At 40.9% G+C, this 19,276-nt stretch overlaps 3 protein-coding genes across 7 annotated transcripts; 2 read left to right on the top strand and 1 right to left on the bottom strand.

The window, feature by feature from the left end:
• The first annotated feature begins 14 nt into the window (after positions 1 to 14).
• Positions 15 to 1,906, top strand: LOC149308550 (protein CUSTOS-like). The gene is made up of 6 exons (XM_089535966.1): positions 15 to 402; positions 698 to 743; positions 870 to 968; positions 1,068 to 1,141; positions 1,219 to 1,318; positions 1,520 to 1,906. Exons 1-6 carry the CDS (start codon positions 294 to 296, stop codon positions 1,857 to 1,859), a joined length of 768 nt encoding a protein of 255 aa, XP_089392092.1. The 5' UTR covers positions 15 to 293; the 3' UTR covers positions 1,860 to 1,906.
• A 213-nt stretch (positions 1,907 to 2,119) lies between these two features.
• Positions 2,120 to 10,929, bottom strand: LOC149308549 (hepatocyte nuclear factor 1-alpha-like). Its single transcript, XM_089535978.1, has 10 exons — positions 10,619 to 10,929; positions 6,091 to 6,290; positions 5,137 to 5,323; positions 4,089 to 4,328; positions 3,844 to 4,042; positions 3,439 to 3,640; positions 3,129 to 3,320; positions 2,859 to 2,980; positions 2,579 to 2,732; positions 2,120 to 2,347 (listed from the first exon to the last, which is right to left on the bottom strand). The coding sequence occupies exons 1-10, from the start codon at positions 10,927 to 10,929 to the stop codon at positions 2,214 to 2,216; spliced, it is 1,941 nt and encodes a 646-aa protein (XP_089392104.1). The 3' UTR covers positions 2,120 to 2,213.
• A 66-nt stretch (positions 10,930 to 10,995) lies between these two features.
• CASTOR1 (cytosolic arginine sensor for mTORC1 subunit 1) lies at positions 10,996 to 17,717 on the top strand. 5 transcript variants are annotated; one of them, XM_089535962.1, is made up of 9 exons: positions 10,996 to 11,165; positions 13,174 to 13,244; positions 14,208 to 14,401; positions 15,508 to 15,640; positions 15,757 to 15,880; positions 16,011 to 16,136; positions 16,258 to 16,340; positions 16,508 to 16,602; positions 16,719 to 17,717. In XM_089535962.1, exons 1-9 carry the CDS (start codon positions 10,996 to 10,998, stop codon positions 16,782 to 16,784), a joined length of 1,062 nt encoding a protein of 353 aa, XP_089392088.1. In that variant the 3' UTR covers positions 16,785 to 17,717. The 5 variants fall into 5 exon arrangements, with proteins under 5 accessions (XP_089392088.1, XP_089392091.1, XP_089392087.1 ...); XM_089535964.1 differs by lacking the exon at positions 10,996 to 11,165 and adding an exon at positions 11,969 to 12,251; XM_089535965.1 differs by lacking the exon at positions 16,508 to 16,602.
• The last annotated feature ends 1,559 nt before the right edge of the window (positions 17,718 to 19,276 follow it).

Here is a 19,276-nt window from a genome sequence, read left to right as displayed (position 1 = left end):
ACCGCTCAGGGACTCATTGGAAGCGAGAGGAGGCCTAGTTTGGACTTCGATTCCCAGGCTCCTTTGCGGCGGAGGCCGAAAAGCTGGAACAAAATGGCGGCGGCGCGGAAGATGCTTCTCAACGGCGGCGGTCCGCGCAGACTCAGAGGATTGTGACTCAGACAGACACAAAGTGTATTGGGGGTTGTAGTTCAAAACTTCCGTTGAGGGACTAACTGGAGGCGAACTGAGGACTTGTTTGGACTTCTACTCCCAGGCACCTTTGCGGCGGAGGCCGAGAAGCGGTTTGGAAAATGGCGGCGCCGGCGAAAAACAAAAAGCCGCGCCTAAGCGACAGCAGCAGCGAAGAAGACGCGGAGGCTCTACAGCGCATGCGCGAAGCTGCCTGGAACCCTACAATCGGTAAATTGAGGGAAATGCCTGTTAAGGCACTATGATTCCCAGACGCCTCGGCCATTGCGGCCTACGGCAAAGGATCATGGGAGTAGAAGTCCAAACCATTTCTTTCAATGACTGTCATGGCGCCAGTCTGTAGCATGATAGGATTTGTAGTTTATATTGATTCTAATCAAAGCCTGGCTTGTCAGAGAGGGGAACCAAACATAATACAAATCCCAGAATTCCACACAGAGAATAAATGAGATTTTATTCACAAATTAAACGTGACTAAAATTTAATTTTGGTTTCTTTTTGGCAGGAGTCCCCGCAAAGAGTTCGCTGCCATCTGAGGAACCGAGTCTGAGGTACTGTAATGTTTTTAATGCCATGCAGGAATACATAGAATACATACAGGAATACATAGAACAATAAAGGTTGAAGGGACTACTGAGGGCCATAGAGTCCGACCTTTTCCTTCTCTCCTTCGGCAGAGGAGCGGCCAAACTTCACGAAGACGACGGGAACGCGTTCCAGACGACCGCCGGATTCCGCGCGCACGTGGCGAAAAAACTGGCGGCCATCTTGGACAGGTCGATACGTATTTCTTTAGCGGTGAGAAATCCCCGCTAAGTGTGTATCTATCTACTTAATTAATTGCAAATAGTAACGGCATTCTCTCCTTTAAAAAGGTCCATCGATGTTTGGGAGCGTCCGCCGCAAACCATGCAGAACGGTGGCGAGGAATCGGACGCGGAAGAGGACGGTAAGCCACACGCGTCTTCCGTAATTTATGGTTGGTAGCATCCATTTTGACGCTAACGACGGTCTCCTTCTCCATAGGGTTTCGTCTCTTCTCTTCATCTGTTCCGGGGGACGTCGGCGAGCTGAAACCTTCGCCATCCTCTGCGCAGAAAAAATGGCGGCAGCAGTCCCACTCTAGGTAAGAAATGGCACCAAGGCGTCATGTATGATGGGTCTCTTCTATGTATTTCTGCATGGCAGGAAGTGGGTTGGACTATAGGACCCTTAGTAGCCCCTTCCATCTTGATTATTCTATGTATTCCTTCATGTATTCTATGTATTCCTGCATGGCAGAAGATGCCCAATATTAAACGCTTTGGGATTTCTTTTTCGCTCGCAGCTCTTCCAGCGACGAAGAGTGGCAAAGATGTCACGAGGCTGCCGTCTCGGCTGCAGACGTCCTAAAGAACAGCGGCGTTTCCGGCGCAATCGGAAAAACTGTGCAATCGGACAACCTCGGCCCGTTTGCGCTGTTCAGCAAGCAGAAGAAGAAGAAAAGGACGAAGAAGCCGAGAGAGAACAGCGTTGAAGAGCGTGCCGTGGAAACTTCGCGTAAGGATCTCGGCACAGTTCCCGGGAGTGTTGAGGACGGCACAACTCCGGACGCGCCGCAGCGGACGAAAGGAAAAGAGAAACAAAAGAAAGTTGGCGCGAAGATTGGCGCAAAAACTGTTTTTTAAGAAATATATGTGTCTATAAAATAAAGCGTATTTTAATTTTCCGGCAATCCTGCGCCGTTTTCGTTTATGGTGGTCGATGGCAAATTCGTGAATATCAATGGACCCAAAATCTAAACACAAAATTCGAGGTTTTTTAACATTTCCTGGTTTATTTTTATACACAACGTTTTTAAATAATTCTGCGCATCGGAACAAAATCCGCGCATTTTCCGACGGAGAAACAGCGAATACATCACGAAGAAACCCGTACAGATCCCAGAACCGCGGCACATCGGTACGAAACCACATCCAACTCCTGCCATGGTTGCGGTTTTGCGTACGTTTCGAAAGGACTTTTGCGCAATTGGTAAACAGTCACTGCGACGGCGACGCCAGCTGTGTCGAGATAAACGCCTCGATGACGCCGTGCGATGGTGGTGGCGGCGGCGACAGCAAATGGTTGTTGGTGGATTCGGCGCTTTGGTAAAGTACTAAGCTGCTGGACGAAACTGCGAGGAAAAAGACGGAGAGACGTTATCCATGTCGTTTACGTTTTACGGCGCACTTATAATAAAATGGCTTTTCTGGTACCAAAAAGTGCGCAAAAATTAATGGAATCGCCACAATGGACGACTTGAAGGGTGTGAAAATCCGAATCCGATGTCGGAAGCTAAGCAGGGTCACTCCTGGTCAGTCGTTGGATGATCACCCCTGTGGTCAGCGGCGAGGAAACTCCTTACCTGCTGTACTGGACGCGAGGCGATGCGCTGGTTGGAGATGCTGAACGGCGGCGGCATTGGCGGCGTCCTGGCTCTGCAAATGGATGCCGCCAGATGCTTGACCGGGCGGTGTGTGGATCTCCGCGTGCGTCTCCGCGTTTTCGGTGGCAAAAACCTATACGTTGGGAGGGAGCGTTCGCACGGTCAGCGTTTACGAAAAGAGCGGCGCACCCATTGCAAATGCCATCTTAGTTAGCGTTACTATGGTCACTCTGTTGGTCAACGTCCAGCAGACACTTACCTGCTTCGTCGGGGTCAAGCCAGCCAAAGCGCTGAGGTTGGCCGTGTCCGTGATGACCATCGTCTGCGGCAGGAGGCCGGTGTGTGCGTACTGCGCCATTTCGGGCTTGTGTCCGTAGAACGCTACAAGGAATGGCGAAAACGTAAGCGGCAGGAAGTGGGTCCTCCGTTCGAATCCTACCCTCTTGCTTCCCAAGAATGTAACGGCCTTCTGCAACAGGTTACAAAATGGGCGCCGCTGCGCGTTTTTCGCCCGTGGCGCGGCGCTTACCGTGCGGCGCCTGGATCTGCGCCATGGTGGCCATGAACGGACTCTGGTTCAAGTGACCCTGGACCTGTTGCATTATGGGTTGTTGGTACGACGGATGCAGCGGCTGCGAGAAATTGACCGGCTGGAGAGTAGTCAAACTGCTGGCCATGTTGTTGATGACCGGTACGCTCTGCGGCTGAGTGGATGCCAGGCCTGGACACAGGAGGAGGGAAACACGTAAAAAAATGGCCGCCATGACATTCGGTGGATGTTAGTGGACATTGCGCGACGTATGCGTTCCCTCCCTACCTCCTTCCATTTATACGCTTACCGATGACCAACGCGGATGCGCCGGCATTGGCGAAGGATGCGTCGCCACCGGCACCGATGGCCATGACGCCCGGGAGCGACGCCATGATGAGGTTCTGCGTCTGCTGGCTGAGAGCATGTGGGTTTTGCTCCAAACTGTGCAAAGCGGTCAAGGTGCTGACTGGAGGGAGAGCGCCGCCAACGCTGCCGCCGGATACGGAAATCTGCGCATTGGGAAAAAGCAATACGGACGCCATGCAGGAATACATAGAATAATAGAATCAGAAGGGAGTACTAAGGGCCATAGAGTCCAACCTTCCTTCTGCCATGCAGGAATACATAGAATAATAAATACGGAAGGGGCTTCTAAGGGCCATATAGTCCAACTCTCCTTCTGCCATGCAGGAATACATAGAATGCAACTCACCATCTTGGCCTCCGATGTGGATGCAGACGCGCAGAGCCCGGGGGGTGACACCTGGTGCATGATGGTTTGTGTAGTCGCGACAGAGTTGTCGTCAGAGGGTCCGTTCTCGCTGACCGTTTGCTGGTTGTACCTCATTCCGGAGTCAGAGAAGGAGACATTTTGTTGTTGTTGTTGTTGTTGTTGTTCTAAATAACACAAACAACAAGTTATACATAGCCTTTCTCGGTCCATTGAAGGATATATATGGAGACTCACCGTGGACCTTGCTTGGCGAGAGCGATGGCGGTGGCGGCGGTGGCTGGAGGGACGTAGCGGAGGCAGTGCCTGGCGGCGCCCCGTTGTAGCTGTCCATGGCAAGTTTGTGGCGGAAGGCCTCCTCTTTGCGGCGGTTGGCGAACCAGTTGTAGACGCGGACCTCTGTTACCAGGTTGGACCCCAGGCCTTGGGCCTGAGAGGGAGATACGCCACGCTGAAGGCACTCTGCTCTGCCGAGAAACATTGGGAGGGTCAGTCATGAGGGAAAACAGAGAACAGTCCTCTGCCATGCAGGAATACATAGGATCCCAGAGTGAGAAGGGACTGCTAAGGGCCATCGAGTCCAACCCTCCTTCTGCCATGCAGGAATACATAGGATCCTAGAGTCCAAAGGGACTACTAAGGGCTGTATAGTCCAACCCTCCTTCTGCCATGCAGGAATACATAGGATCCTAGAGTCCGAAGGGACTACTAAGGGCTGTATAGTCCAACCCTCCTTCTGCCATGCAGGAATACATAGGATCCTAGAGTCCGAAGGGACTACTAAGGGCTGTATAGTCCAACCCTCCTTCTGCCATGCAGGAATACATAGGATCCTAGAGTCCAAAGGGACTACTAAGGGCTGTATAGTCCAACCCTCCTTCTGCCATGCAGGAATACATAGGATCCTAGAGTCCAAAGGGACTACTAAGAGCTGTATAGTCCAACCCTCCTTCTGCCATGCAGGAATACATAGGATCCTAGAGTCCGAAGGGACTACTAAGGGCTGTATAGTCCAACCCTCCTTCTGCCATGCAGGAATACATAGGATCCTAGAGTCCAAAGGGACTACTAAGGGCTGTATAGTCCAACCCTCCTTCTGCCATGCAGGAATACATAGGATCCCAGAGTCAGAAGGGACTGCTAAGGGCCATCGAGTCCAACCCTCCTTCTGCCATGCAGAAATACATAGGATCCTAGAGTCAGAAGGGACTACTAAGGGCCATATAGTCCAACCCTCCTTCTGCCATGCAGGAATACATTGAATGCCCCTCTCACCTGTTGCACTCCTCTACCAAAGCCTCCCGTTCCTCTTTGCTGGGGTTCTTCTGCCTTTCATAGGCTTGGAAGAGGATCTGCTGCGACGCCGGGCCCCACTTGAAGCGGTTCCTGCGCCCTTTCTTCGCCGGGAGGTCCTCCGCCACCGCGTCTTCCGCCATCATGCCTTGGCCAGCGTGTGTGAACTCTGAAGACGCAAACAAACAAACAAAAAAAGGGACGCAAAAAGAGCGGTCAGTTGTCCGGAACTGTCATTTGGCTCCACAACGACCGCCATTTTCCAAAATGGTGGAAACGCCCCGCCGCCATTTTGAATAGCGCTGCAGGATGGAAAAACCAATGCTTATGAAAACCCTATTAATACTTAATGGGTTCTCCATAAGCCAATACATAGAGGAATGAAATTCCAGCCTGATCTATGATTGCTAAGCAGGGCCAGCCTTCGACGGTCTTTGGATGGGAGACTGCCAAGTGATATTTCAGTCTTAGGACCTTGAAAAACGACCTCCTTCATTAAGAAAACCCTATTAATGGGTTATCCATTAGCCAATACACACAGGAACCAAATTCCAGCCTGATCTATTATTGCTAAGCAGGGCCAGCCTTGGACGGTGTTTGGATGGGAGACTGTTGGGTGACATTTCAGAAGCCTTCCTTACCTAAAACAACCCTATTAATGGGTTCTCCATAAGCAAATACACACAGGAAGCAAATTCCAGCCTGATCTACGATTGCTCAGCAGGGCCAGCCTCGGACGTCTCTTGGATGGGAGACCGCCAAGCGACATTTCAGCAGCCTTCCTTGCCTAATACAACCCTATTAATGGGTTCTCCATAAGCAAATACACACAGGAACCAATTTCCAGCCTGATCAATGAATGGTAAGCAGGGCCAGCCTCGGATGGCCTTTAGATGAGAGACCGCCGCTGGATGAAATTTTGCGATTCGTACTTACGTTGCGCCACTTCACGCTGCTTCCGGACATACCAGGTGTACAAGGCGGCTCTCTTCTGCGTCTTCATGGGGGTCCCCTTGTTCAGGTGCTGCGACAGGTGCGACTGGTTCAGACCCGTAGTATCTACTACTTCGCGTTGCGGGATGTTGTGTTGCTGGAGGTATGACTTCACCATCTTGGCCACGCGCCAGGGGTCCTCCCTACGAAAAAACACATGGTGTGAGACCTGGATTAAAATCTGACTGGATGGCACCAAAATGGCGGTCCGCCACCGCGGAGCCATCAGACTATTTGCAAGGGTTCGGACCTACACTCCGGACCCAGCATTAGCCCCTATTAAGATATATGTAATATATATGATATATATACGTATTTTGCTGTTTTTCACGCCAGGCTCTGAGTTCGAATCTTTCCTCGCCTCCCTTTTGTTTCCCTGAACAATAAGTAACCCAGTTAGTTAGTTATAAACCCAAAGGGAACAAGGGCCTAGTTGATAATTTATAGCAGCATCGCGGATTTAAATGGAAAGCAAATATACAAAGACGCCGTTAGCGCTAAACAAAAAACCGCGAGGAACGCGTTTCTGCACAGAACCGAACCTGACGGCACCGACGTTAACGGTCTTTGACCCGGGTTTAAGGAACTGGACTTCGAAGGAACCAAGGTAAGGACGTAACCTCCACCATGTTTGGATTTGGGCGCCACCTTGGACAGCGAAAGGTCCACAATCACCGCGTTTCATAACGACCGGTTTTCCCAAATCGTCTAATTCTGGAATAACGTTTCGCCTCGATTCAAAAAACACGAGATGGAAAAAAAAATCCACGGTTTGGTTTCCGACATTTTCCCTCTGCGAAGTGACGCAAAAAATCCCCGTCGCGGAAAATGGTGGCGTGTTCTTTTATATTATTTTTATTATTATAATATATTATGTTTATAATATTATATTATATATTTTATATTATAATATAACATAATATTATAATAGTATTATATATATATATATATATATATATATATATATATTATTTAGCTTTGGGCAAGTGAATGTTTCTGGATGGACTTTTTCTGTTTTATATATATGTGTGTGTGTGTGTTTAATATTAATAGAAATATATATATTAATATAGAATATTATAGAATAAAATATATATAATATTCTATATATATATATAGATTTATAACATTATATATTAGCTTTTTCTATTATTATATTGTAATATTTATATTATTATTATATAATATTATTATATATTAATGTACATTAATATATCTTATATATTATATAATAACATATATGCATACTATAAAATATTATATATATAGATATAGATATAGATATAGATTTATAAAATTATGTATTTGCTTTTTCTATTTTTATTATATTGTAATATATAATATTATAATATAAATTATTATATGATATATATTTTACCTATATATGTATATATTATATATATAATGTAATATAATGTAATATTATATATTCTTTAATATATATTAATTAATATTATATAAAATTATATAATATACTTTATATAATATTATATAATTTATTTTATATAAAATATATATATATAAAATTATATTATAAAATATTATATTTCATATAATATATAACTTTTTATAAATTATATAATATATAATATTTTATATTATATAATATTATATATTATATAATAATAATATATAATAATTTTTAATATAATATTATAATATTATAAATTATATACTATTATATATGGCCCTTGCTTTTTACCCTCTACGTCTCCGATCCTAAGCTGCGTCAATAAAAGTATTGCGTTAGGATGAAAAATACGAAATTAATATAGATATAGTATAGGGGACGCCTAATTTAAGGAAGATTTAAAGAGGCAGGATACTAATAAATAAATTTATTATTATTATTTTTATTAGCATTATTATAGAGGGCCACAATTCGAACCTGAGCCAAGAGCGTGATGCTGCAGCTAAAAAGGCCAATACGATCCTCGATTAATTAATCCTTTGTCTTGACAGCACAAATACAAATCCTAGGGCTTTTTGCATCATCATTACGTAATAATAGTAATAATAATAATAATAATAATAATAATAATAATTCAGTTTCGGATGGTTTGCGCAAAACGCCGTTCGCGTGCCGAGGTATATACTTTTTTTTTGCATCGCGCAGACCACTGCGATTGACCCGTAAAATAAAGTGATTTTTTTAGTTTCCATTATGGAAAAACACACCTTCGAAAACGGCCCCGGCGGCGTTATCAGGGTGTTTCCAAAAGTCCAAAGTCCATCCGCGTCAGAGTTGCGCAGTCAGTGGCACGGTATGGAGCCCATGTTTACTCACTGCTTCTGCCTCGTTAAACGTTAGACCGGGCAAAACCCTAGTTAAATATCACCCCTGAGTTACTTTAATATGGATGGGATTGCCTTTAAAAAGCCTGTTTTTGGACGCTCACCAGGGCCAGCCCTGGACGGGATTTAAAGGGGAGACCGCCATTGGAAGATATTTAAAGGGATTGGTGCAGCCGCCAATGATTAAACACGGGTTAATTAACCGTTAACGCCACCAATTAAATTTCCACCTTTCCCGCCCCAAACGGCAAACAAATTATTCCCATTTAAAATAAAGACTCTGGAGGAGATTTTAAGGGCTAGTTTTGCACTTAAAATCTAATTATTTATATGTATATTATTAATATATATATATATATATATATATATATATATATATCTTTGTATCTATCCATCTATCTATCTATTTAACTATGTTTAATATCTTTATTTATATATATTTAATCCATATATATATATATATATATATAAAATATTAAATCTATTTATTTAGATATATTTAATCTATTTAGATATTTTGAATCTATTTATTGATAATTATATACAGATTATATATATATATATATATGTATATATATATATATATAATCTATTTATTCATGTATTGAATCCATTTATATTTATCTATCTATATATTTATTTATATATTTTAATTAATATATATAGATATATATATTTAATCTTAGATTATATTTATATAGAATTCATTATATATTTTTATGTATATATATATATATATTGAATCTATTTATTTATATATATTTAATCTAATATTATATCACAATATATTATTTATTATATAATATATTATAATATATTATTTATTATATAATATATTTTATAATATTTTATATACTATATTATATATTATAATATAATATGTTATATTATATATATTATATATTGCACAATATTGTATTTATTTATAATATAATATTGTGATAGATAATGTACAGTACTATTATTATATAATATATTATATTAGATAATATAATTATATTATATTATATTATAATATATAATAATATATAATAGATTAATATATTAATATGATAATAGATATAATATATTACTATATTAGATAATAGATAACAATATTATAATATTAGAAAATATATAATATTATCTAATATATTATATTAGATAATAGATAATATTATAATATATTAATATATTATATTAGATAATAGATAATATTGTAATATAATAATATATAATTTTATAATGGATAATATATTAATTAATAACAACCGATGCTATATCCCTTACTCCTTTCCTTTTCCAATCCAGGTGCGTTTACACCTGAAGGGGAATAAAAAGCCTCCCTGGGCAAGTTAATGATCAAAATCCTTATCGGAGGAGGCTTTTCCTTTATAAATGTATAAAGCCGAAAAAAGAGGAATAACAATAAAGCGGCCCTGGGATAATTAGTAACCAGAACCAGTCTGAGTCCCCTGACTCCGGAGGCCGACGCCAGAACAGACGCCGAATGCAAGGAGGACAGGGAAGAGAAGAAGCTGAGGTAAGACTCGAACCCAGCTCTCGCCCAAAGTTTCCAGTTGCACCTCCTTCGACCCAAACCCATAATCAATATACAGTGGATCCTTGTTATACGCTGGGGTTTGGTTCCAAGATCCCCCGTGTATAACAAAATCCGTGTATGCTCAAGTCCCATTGCATATAATGACATAGCAAAATGGTGTTCCTAATAAAAAATGGAACATCAAGGTAAATTTATACTTTTTTGGAACATTTTCAAACCGTGTATGCTTAAATCCGTGTATAAAAAATCTGTGTATAAGAAAGGCCTACTGTAGAGCTATCTAGATCCTAGTCCGGATTAACTCCAGGAAATTAGGGTTAGAGTTAGAGTCAGGGTTAGGTTTAGAGTTAGAATGAGGGTTAGAATAGGGTTAAATTAGAGTTAAGGTTAAATTAGGTTTAGAGTTAGACTCAGGGTTAGATTTCAAATACGTAAAACCCGGCGCGCTCCTCATTCCGTACACCGCAGTGGCGTCTAATGGTCATGGCGGCCATTTCTTTTAGGAACGCCAGCTGCTTATTCTGACAGGAAAGACGTTAAATTCCCGCTTAATTTGTTCCGCAGGGGTTTTCGTGACGTTTCGCGAGGTTTTCTGAAAACACCGCGGAAGGGGACAAGATGGCGACCACTTACTGCAAGAGCCTTTCGACGACCGCTTTCTGGTGCGCGGCTTCTTCGGGGCTCAGGTTCTCCAGCTCCTTCATGATGGGTGGCGTGAAGTCGTCTTCGCCATCGTCGGACGCGTCCTCCTCGCCGTCATCCATCCCGTTGGCAAGGGACGCCATTTCTGGGCAGCAGGGGTTGCCTTTTTCTGCCACGGCGGTTGCATTCGCATCGGACGCCGCCGGTTCCCCCAGTGCTTTGATCAGCGTCTCTTTACTTACGCCGGACTCCAGGAGCGCGCCGAGCAACTCCACTTGGAGGTGCGTCAATTTGGACACCATCTTTGTGCAGTTTTGTGCACTTTTCTGAACCGATAAGACTTATCAGCTTTTTCCCCCGGTTATGACATGTTTCTCAGAGTAGAAACGGACGCAGTTTCCAACAGCACGGTCCACCCCCTCCGAAAGGACAATTCCGTAAATCGTGAGAACTCCGCCGCCGCTGTTGCCGCAGCTGTTAAAGGGACCCCTTTCTTGGCCTATCTGTTTACATTGGGAGCAATGCAAATTCCCCCAAGGTTCGTATTTTATCTGTGCGTTTAGGAGAGTTTCTGGACTTTGGACCGCGGCGGCGGTGGCGTTTGCGACACTGCGCAGGAAAAAGGGAGAAAAGGGGAGGGAGGGATAGAGAGATAGAGAGAGAGAAAGCAAGGGAAGATGGGGGAGGAAGGTTAGAAGAAGAGACGCGATGGAGAGATGCGGTGAAGCGCGGGTTTCCTTGCGCACCAAAGAGAGGCTTTGGGGTCTAGGGGCGTTTTCGTAATTCGCGATCCCCGATGCCGTTCTTCCCTAAAGTAATGGTCAAACTAATGGTCAGTTCCCTCCATAGAATCGTGGTTCAAAGGGACACCAAGTGGTCATCCAGACTGACCCTCCTTCTGCCATGCAGGAATACATAGGATCCACCTTCTGCCATGCAGGAATATATAGGATCCTTATTATTATTATTATTATTATTATTATTATAAATGTTTTAATTGTTTTAATTATTGATTATATTTTATTATAATGTAATAATGGCCATGTTAATTGGGATTTGAGCCTTGGGAGACCTGGGTTCGAATTCCACTCTGTTCAGCTACAGCATGTCACACTCTCTCAGCCTCAGAAAGGACGAAAAAACCCTCTCAAAATGGCATGTTGTACTGTTTTGAGCTTTGGGAGACCTGGGTTCGAATCATGCTCAGCCATGATGTAAACAAACCCCAAAAAGTCACACTTTCTCAGCCTCAGAGGCAATAAAAACACACTCATTAAGTCACACAAAAACCATTACAGTAATTAAACAAGCCACCATGATGAAAATAAAAGGATTAAATGCAGTTTAAAAGGCCTCCGAGGCCTTTCTGGGGCGTGGAAAGGGGCCGGGCCTAGTTGGGGCCCCGCCTCCTCCGGAGGGGCCGGGCCTCGCGTGGCGCTGGAGGCGGGGCGCGGCGGCCCTTCCCCGGCCTCTTTAGTACGCGAGGGCCGGGGATCGAGCGCGGCCTAGTCATGGAGCTACGGATCCTGGAGGGCCGAGTGCGGGTCTTAAGCCTGGCCAGGGCCGGCCTTTGGCAGTACACCCACCCTCTCCTCAAGCTCCTGCTCCTTCCCCAAAGGACCAGGTAATGTGAATGGGCAGACACGTGTCAACAAGCGGGTCAGGGGTTGGAAAGGGTTTTTTGGAGGGGGGGTTTAATGGCTTTAATCGCTCTCTACTTTTTAAAGGGAGGGAAGCCCAGAACCCCAGTTTTGGGTGTTTGTATGTGTGAATGTGCATAAACACGTGTCAACACGAGTGTCATGGGCTTGGAAAGGGTCTTTAATGGGTCTAATTCACTTTAATTGCTCTCTCTCTCATTGCATTGCGCCCTTTAAAGGGAGGGAGGGAGGGACAAAGTCCCACTTTTGGGTTTATTTGTATGTGTGAATGTGGAAAAACACGTGTCAACACGCGTGTCAGGGGCTTGGAAAGAGTCCTTAAAGGGTTTAATTCACTTTAATCGCTCTCTCTCTCTCTTTGCATTGCTCTCTTTAAAGGGAGGGAGAGAGGGACAGTCCCAATTTTGGGTGTGTTTGCATGTGTGAATGTAAACAGACACGTGTATTATGTGGGTTTGAGGAGGAAGGTGGGTCAGGAAGCCCCAAAAAGGGATTAAAGGCTTGTGAGGGGGCTTTAATTGCTTTCTCATTGCATTGCTTTCTCATTGCATTGCTATCTTTAAAGGGAGGGAAGCCATTATTATATAAGGAGGTCCCTTTTTGGACTCCTATCAGCCCTTGGGGTGGGCTTTGGGAGCTATAGGTCCCATATATACATATAAACTAACCAGGTTTAAAGCAGTGTTCCCCAAAACTGTGCCCCTTTTAAGAGACGTTGGACTTCAACTCCCACAAGCCTAGGGCATTGGCCAACATGGCAGAGGCTTCTGGGAAACGGAGTCCAAAACTGTCTTAAAAGGGACCACAGTGTTGTGGGGCCCACTGGTTCAAAGTAACCAGGTTCAAACTAACCAGATTTAAACCATGGTTTCTCTCCCTTTCCAGGTGCAAATTCTTCAGCTTGACGGAGACTCCGGAGGACTATACCATCATCTTGGACGAGGAAGGCTTCAAAGGTACCAGGAGGATGGGTTTTACGGTCGTTCTATGGGGCTGAGAGAGTGTGACTATACTGTAATAATGATGATAATAATAATTACCCTGTTGTTAAATGCCACTAAAATAAATATATAAATATTGTTAAATAATTTATTATAATACATAATAATATAAGGAAATATTTTTAATATGTAAATATAAAAATATAACAATTCTGAAATTTCTAATGTTAATATAAAAACACAATAAGTAATAAATTTCTGACATAGATATAAAAATATATATAATAATATTTAAAAATTTAAAATAAATATAGACAAATTATATTATAGACAAATATATTATATACTATAATTGTATATAATATATATTATAATATATAGAATATTAGTGTATATGTATATATATTTAAATTTAATTTAAATTTATAAATTTATAAATTTAAAATATATAAATTTGTGTAAATTTACAGCGCTTTATAAGTAAAGGTTAATAATAAAAATAAAATAATAATATATTAAATATATAACATAAAATAAAAATTATACATAAATATTATAATATATATTAAATATAATATAATATTATGTATTATATATATAATATGTATTAATATAATAAATGTATAATAATAAAAATACTTATAAAAAGTATATATAATATTTATTTTAATTTTTATATATTTATTTTGCATTTTTATATAATTTTATTACATAAAATTATACATAAAAATACATAAAATGATTATATATAATTTTATTTATATTATATTTAATAAAATAATAGAAATAAATATATAATATTTATTCTATATCATTTTAATTATTTTATTATATAATAAAATAGTGTGTGTGTGTGTGTGTGTGTGTGTATATATATATAAAATAAAGTAAATTTAAATAATATATAAAAATAAAGTAAATGTTAACTAATTAAATCATTAAAGTTTATTAAATAAATAAATAGTGTTTATTTTCCAGAGCTGCCTGCGTCGGAATTCCTGCAGGCGGTGGAATCGGCATGGCTGGTGCTCAACGTCTCGTCCAATGGGAGCGCTTCGGCCGGCATCCAGCCCATCGGCGTCACCAAGATCGCCAAGTCCGTCATCGGCCCTTTGGCGCAACATAGCGTCTCCGTCCTCATGCTCTCCACCTACCAGACAGACTTCATCCTGGTCAGAATTATTATTGTTGTTGTTGTTGTTATGTTTATTGTTATTGTTATTATATTTATTGTTATATTTATTATTATTATATTTACATTTTATTTAGAATTTAAATATAAAAATATAATCCTAATATAAAAATATAAAATATTATAATTATTCTACTTTTATATTTATATTATTCTATCTTTATATTTATATAATTATTCAATTTTTATATTTATATTTATTCTATCTTTATATTTATATAATCAATATTTATATTAAAATATAACAAATATATTTTTATATTTATTAGAAATATATTTTTATATTTGTTAGAAATATAATAATTATATTTGTATCTTTATATGTAAACATAACATATTGTATGCTATAAATATAATAATTGTAGTATTTTTACGTTTACATAATTATTTTATATGTATTATAATTGTAAACTTTTTATACGTATATAAATATCATTATTATATTTTTATTTTATATTTCTTTTGGAAATATAATATTTATTATATTTTATATTATAATTTTATATTTATAAAATCACAATTATTATATTTTTATATTTTATTCATATTAAAATATAGTTATTATATTTTATATTCATATTATAATCATATTTTATTTATATGATCATAATTATATTTTTATTTTATATTTGTTAGAAATATTACCTTTTTATATTTACAATTATTATATTTTATAACTATCATAATTATATTTTTATTTTATATTAATATTAGAAATATTTATATTTTTATATTTATAATTATTATATTTTTCCATGATCAAAATATAATAATTAATTTCTAATATAAACATTAAAATATAATAATCATTCTAATATAAGCCTAAGCATATAATAATTATTCCCTTTTTAATACAAATACAAAAATATTATTACATGTTAATATTTATATTAAATATTAAATCAAATTAAATTAAAATGTAATTATAATATTTAAATTAGAAATATCATGAATATTATAATTACATTTCAATTTAATTTAATAAACATATAATAATTCTGATAGCTGCAATATAATAAGGATGGCATAGTGGGGAATCCAAAATGGCGTCTGTCGCACCATTTCCGCGCGTCCGTTTTTCCCCAGGTGCGCGAGAAGGACCTTCCGGTGGTCATCCACACTTTGGCCGGCGAGTTCGAGATTTACCAAGAGGTCAACGGAGAGCCGGTCCCCGCCAAATGCGACAACGCCACCAACGGGTTCGTCAGGCCCAAACAAGGTGCGTCACAAAATGGCTGCCACGTCTGCCGACTGCGCGATCGCCTTGTTAGACGCATGAAGGCGTTGTCCCTGCTGGTCGTCGGCGTCTGAGGTGTCCATCTTCTCTCATTCTAGCGGTCAGCGCCAATGTCCATCCGTTCCAGAGCCCTCCGAACCGCTTCTGCATCCTTAGCATTGCGCCGGAGACGTTGCCCGCCATCGCCACGATACTTTTGGATGTCTTGTTCTACTCGCACAGGTAACATTCGTGTCCGTTGTGGCGTCCGGTCGCGGTCTGCGCAACTATCCTCCCAACGTAAACCGAAATGGAAGGTGAGGTTTTCGAAAAACACTAATGCGTGCCTCTGCCATCTTGTTTCTGTTTCCAGCGCCGCGAAGGAGAGCGCATCTTCGGACGGCGGCAGTGGCGGTGGTCCAGAGTCGTTCGCGTTCTTCGCCTTCTCGCTGATCGAGGGGTACATCTCCATCGTCATGGATGCGGAGACCAAGGAGAAGTGAGCGTGACAATTGCAGTAAAACTGCGCAAACCACGCAGTTTCATGTACAAAGAGACATTGGCAGCGGCGGCTTAGATTGAAGGATCAAGCGATGACTGCTCTGTTTTCCATTTCCCAGGTTTCCAAGTGACCTCTTGCTGACCAGTTCGTCCGGAGAGTTATGGCGGATGGTGCGCATCGGCGGTCAGCCGCTCGGATTCGGTAAGTAGCGAATTCGCGTCGTGGTTTACGTTCTGAACAGTGCAATGGGGGAATACGGAAATGGCACTGTCGGACACGCCGTTCGTTTGCAGGTCTGAAACCTCAAGAATGAGAGACGCCATTTTGTACCCGACTTATGCTTTTCCGGTACGCTTTTTCGTCCGCAGACGAATGCGGTATCGTGGCGCAGATTGCGGAGCCATTGGCCGACGCGGACATTTCCGCGTATTACATCAGCACCTTCAATTTCGACCACGCTTTGGTAAGGTCGATGGCGCGAAACGCGGGTGCCGCGGTTTGCGTCGAAACGAAACGCGCCACAGGGATTTACATATTTTTTCGACATGGAATTTCGTAATTTTGTCGATTTTTGCGCAGGTTCCTGAGGAAGGCATCGATCACGTGACGGAGGTCCTCCAGAAACGCCAAGAGAGCGGGAGATAGAGCCGTTTTCGCATTTTGCGCAACCGCATCCGATGTGCGCAATTCTTCCGTAAATCGGGGACTTGACTTCTTTTCCTGTGTCGCACGGCGGGCATTCATCAATGCACAGAGAAAACGCCGTCTCCTTAGCGGCGGAAACAGCGCCATTGCTCTTCCTTCCACGGAAAATGGTCCCCATTTTGTTTCCGGATGCAATGGGTTCCGTTTCCGAACCTGGCACATCTCAGTATTATACGACCCACTCTGACACCATTTTTTTCGCTCTCGTTCAGTTCTGCACAGGAAGGATTCCTCAAGCGCCATGACTTTCGCAAGGGAGGGATTTTTGCCATTTTTCGTATTTTTTGCACACTTTTGTGTGGTCGGGGGGTTCTCATTTCCGTAAAAGTTGAGCATATGCTAAGATTGCATTTATTATATATTTTTTAGTAAATACGTAAACACTGGAAAGGTTTTTTGGGGATAACGGCGGCGAATGGGATGCAAATCGGGTCGCGTTTGCTGCCATTTTGAACCTTGTAGCGTTCCAATTTTCACGTTTTGTGCCAATATTTGACAGTATTGACAACGATGTATTAATAGGGAGCAAGATCGATACTCTCCTTTTTTCCGAAGCGGCCTTAAAACTGCCAAGTGCCTTATTTTGCGCAGAAATGGTGAGAAACGAAAGTGCTGCGTTTCATATCCTACCAAAACGCCACGAAAAAAGGAACAGATATCCGGGTTTAGTTCCATTGACCATTGATAGAAATTCGTATTTTTTCCCGTAAAGGCGACACTAAGCGCCGTGGAATTGGCGCATGTGGCGATCTCGGTGCAAAATGTCCACTTTACTTTATCGACTTTATTTCTATATATACGTGTGTGTGTGTGTGTGTATTGTATTAGTTTATAAAAATATTGCCAATAAAGGTGCTTTTCGTTTTTTCGAAAGCTGCGTTGTCTTCGTTTCTTCATAAATTTGGCGCAGAATATACGGCGCGTGCTGCCATTTTATACAAGGCGCAAATCCCATTTAATTCAATAGTGCTTCCTTCCAGGGATGTAAGGGAAGGGAATGAAAACGGCAGCGTCCACGTCGCCGTCCAGATGTCCGGTTTTGCCGCAACCCCATTCCAAGGAGCACGCATTTTCGTAAAAAGCAAAATGGCATCAAAAACGGCATCCGTCGTTTTTAATGAGCAAAAAAGTCACCGTATCGAAAGACAAAAGTCTCTCTGAAGTGGCGGCTCTCTTTCCAGGCCAACAGAGCAGCAGACGACCACCGCACTGACTGACCGTCGCAGTGTGGGACAGCGTTCCTGGGAGGCCATGCGATGGCGTCCATCGCGGATCCGTCATCTGTGTTTTTGTTTCTCGCAAAGAAGGACAGGATTTGACTGTCCTGAAAAAGTCTTGAGGCCATCATACACACACACACACACACACACACACACACACACACACACACACACTCTCTCTATTTGTAGGTAGATATTTGATTTTATATATATATAATATATAAATATCACATATATGGGGGACTGTCTACATATCTATATGTATATCTATATCTATCTATATATAAAATCTGACCTTATGTTCTTGGTACAAGAGATATTTCAATATATATATATATATATACACACACACACACACACACACATAATATATGAATACTGTCTCTCTCTCTCTATGTATATATATATATATATATATATATATATATATATATACACTCACAGAAATATATAATATGATATATATATACACACACACACATAATACATGACATATATATACACACACACACTCGCACGCACATAAAATACAAATATATATATATATATATACACACACACATAATATGAATTATATATATATATATATACACACACACAATATACAAATATATATATATATATATATACATAAAATCCAAATAATATATATATATATACATATACACACATATAAGATACAATTAATATATATATGTATACGTACGTATAATGAATACTATATATATATATATATATATATATATATATATATATATATATATTTTGGGACTGGAACCAAAACCAATTGCGTTTTCCGGGGACAGTTTCACTTCCATTTTCTGTGCTACGCTTTTCTCATTGCAATCTGGGGGTTCCCCCCTCACACTTTTCGTGGAAACCGCGTCGGACGCCGTGGCATCATAATCATCATCCATGGGCGTGGAATGCACCGACTTCGAGGAACGCGCCGTCCCAGGAATGGCTCCAGACGCGTTTCCTGAGAGGAAAACCGCACTCATGACCCTTCAGTCCCTTATTTTCATTAAAATTGCGTAGCACGTGACGCAACATCTTGCGCGGTCAGGTTTCGTTTGTCAAAGCCATGATAAAAATGGAAAGCGAGTTCCTCCTTCATTTAGCCAAGACGGTGAGGAAGAAGCGCGCGGCGTTCGGTCTGATTCGCCGCTCATAGCATGGTAGCGCGACACAGTTTTATCGGTACGTGACGCG

The sequence above is a fragment of the Sceloporus occidentalis genome, unplaced genomic scaffold (assembly GCF_023333645.1).
Source record: "Sceloporus occidentalis isolate IW3139 unplaced genomic scaffold, rSceOcc1.0.p SCAF_8, whole genome shotgun sequence".
In the NCBI taxonomy this organism is placed as follows: domain Eukaryota; kingdom Metazoa; phylum Chordata; class Lepidosauria; order Squamata; family Phrynosomatidae; genus Sceloporus; species Sceloporus occidentalis.
This window is presented reverse-complemented; position numbering and strand designations above follow the sequence as displayed.

Excerpts from the sequence above, each read along its gene's own strand:
- LOC149308550 (XM_089535966.1), top strand. The coding sequence starts at position 294 with ATGGCGGCGCCGGCGAAAAACAAAAAGCCGCGCCTAAGCGACAGCAGC. Across the intron at positions 969-1,067 it reads CTGGCGGCCATCTTGGACAG|GTCCATCGATGTTTGGGAGC; the intron begins GTCGATACGTAT and ends TCCTTTAAAAAG. Across the intron at positions 1,319-1,519 it reads CGGCAGCAGTCCCACTCTAG|CTCTTCCAGCGACGAAGAGT; the intron begins GTAAGAAATGGC and ends TTTCGCTCGCAG.
- LOC149308549 (XM_089535978.1), bottom strand. The coding sequence starts at position 10,929 with ATGGTGTCCAAATTGACGCACCTCCAAGTGGAGTTGCTCGGCGCGCTC. Across the intron at positions 3,641-3,843 it reads CCACATCGGAGGCCAAGATG|ATTTCCGTATCCGGCGGCAG; the intron begins GTGAGTTGCATT and ends CCCAATGCGCAG. Across the intron at positions 2,733-2,858 it reads GCTTGACCCCGACGAAGCAG|GTTTTTGCCACCGAAAACGC; the intron begins GTAAGTGTCTGC and ends CCCAACGTATAG.
- CASTOR1 (XM_089535961.1), top strand. The coding sequence starts at position 10,996 with ATGTTTCTCAGAGTAGAAACGGACGCAGTTTCCAACAGCACGGTCCAC. Across the intron at positions 15,881-16,010 it reads GTCTTGTTCTACTCGCACAG|CGCCGCGAAGGAGAGCGCAT; the intron begins GTAACATTCGTG and ends TTCTGTTTCCAG. Across the intron at positions 16,341-16,507 it reads CGGTCAGCCGCTCGGATTCG|ACGAATGCGGTATCGTGGCG; the intron begins GTAAGTAGCGAA and ends TTTCGTCCGCAG.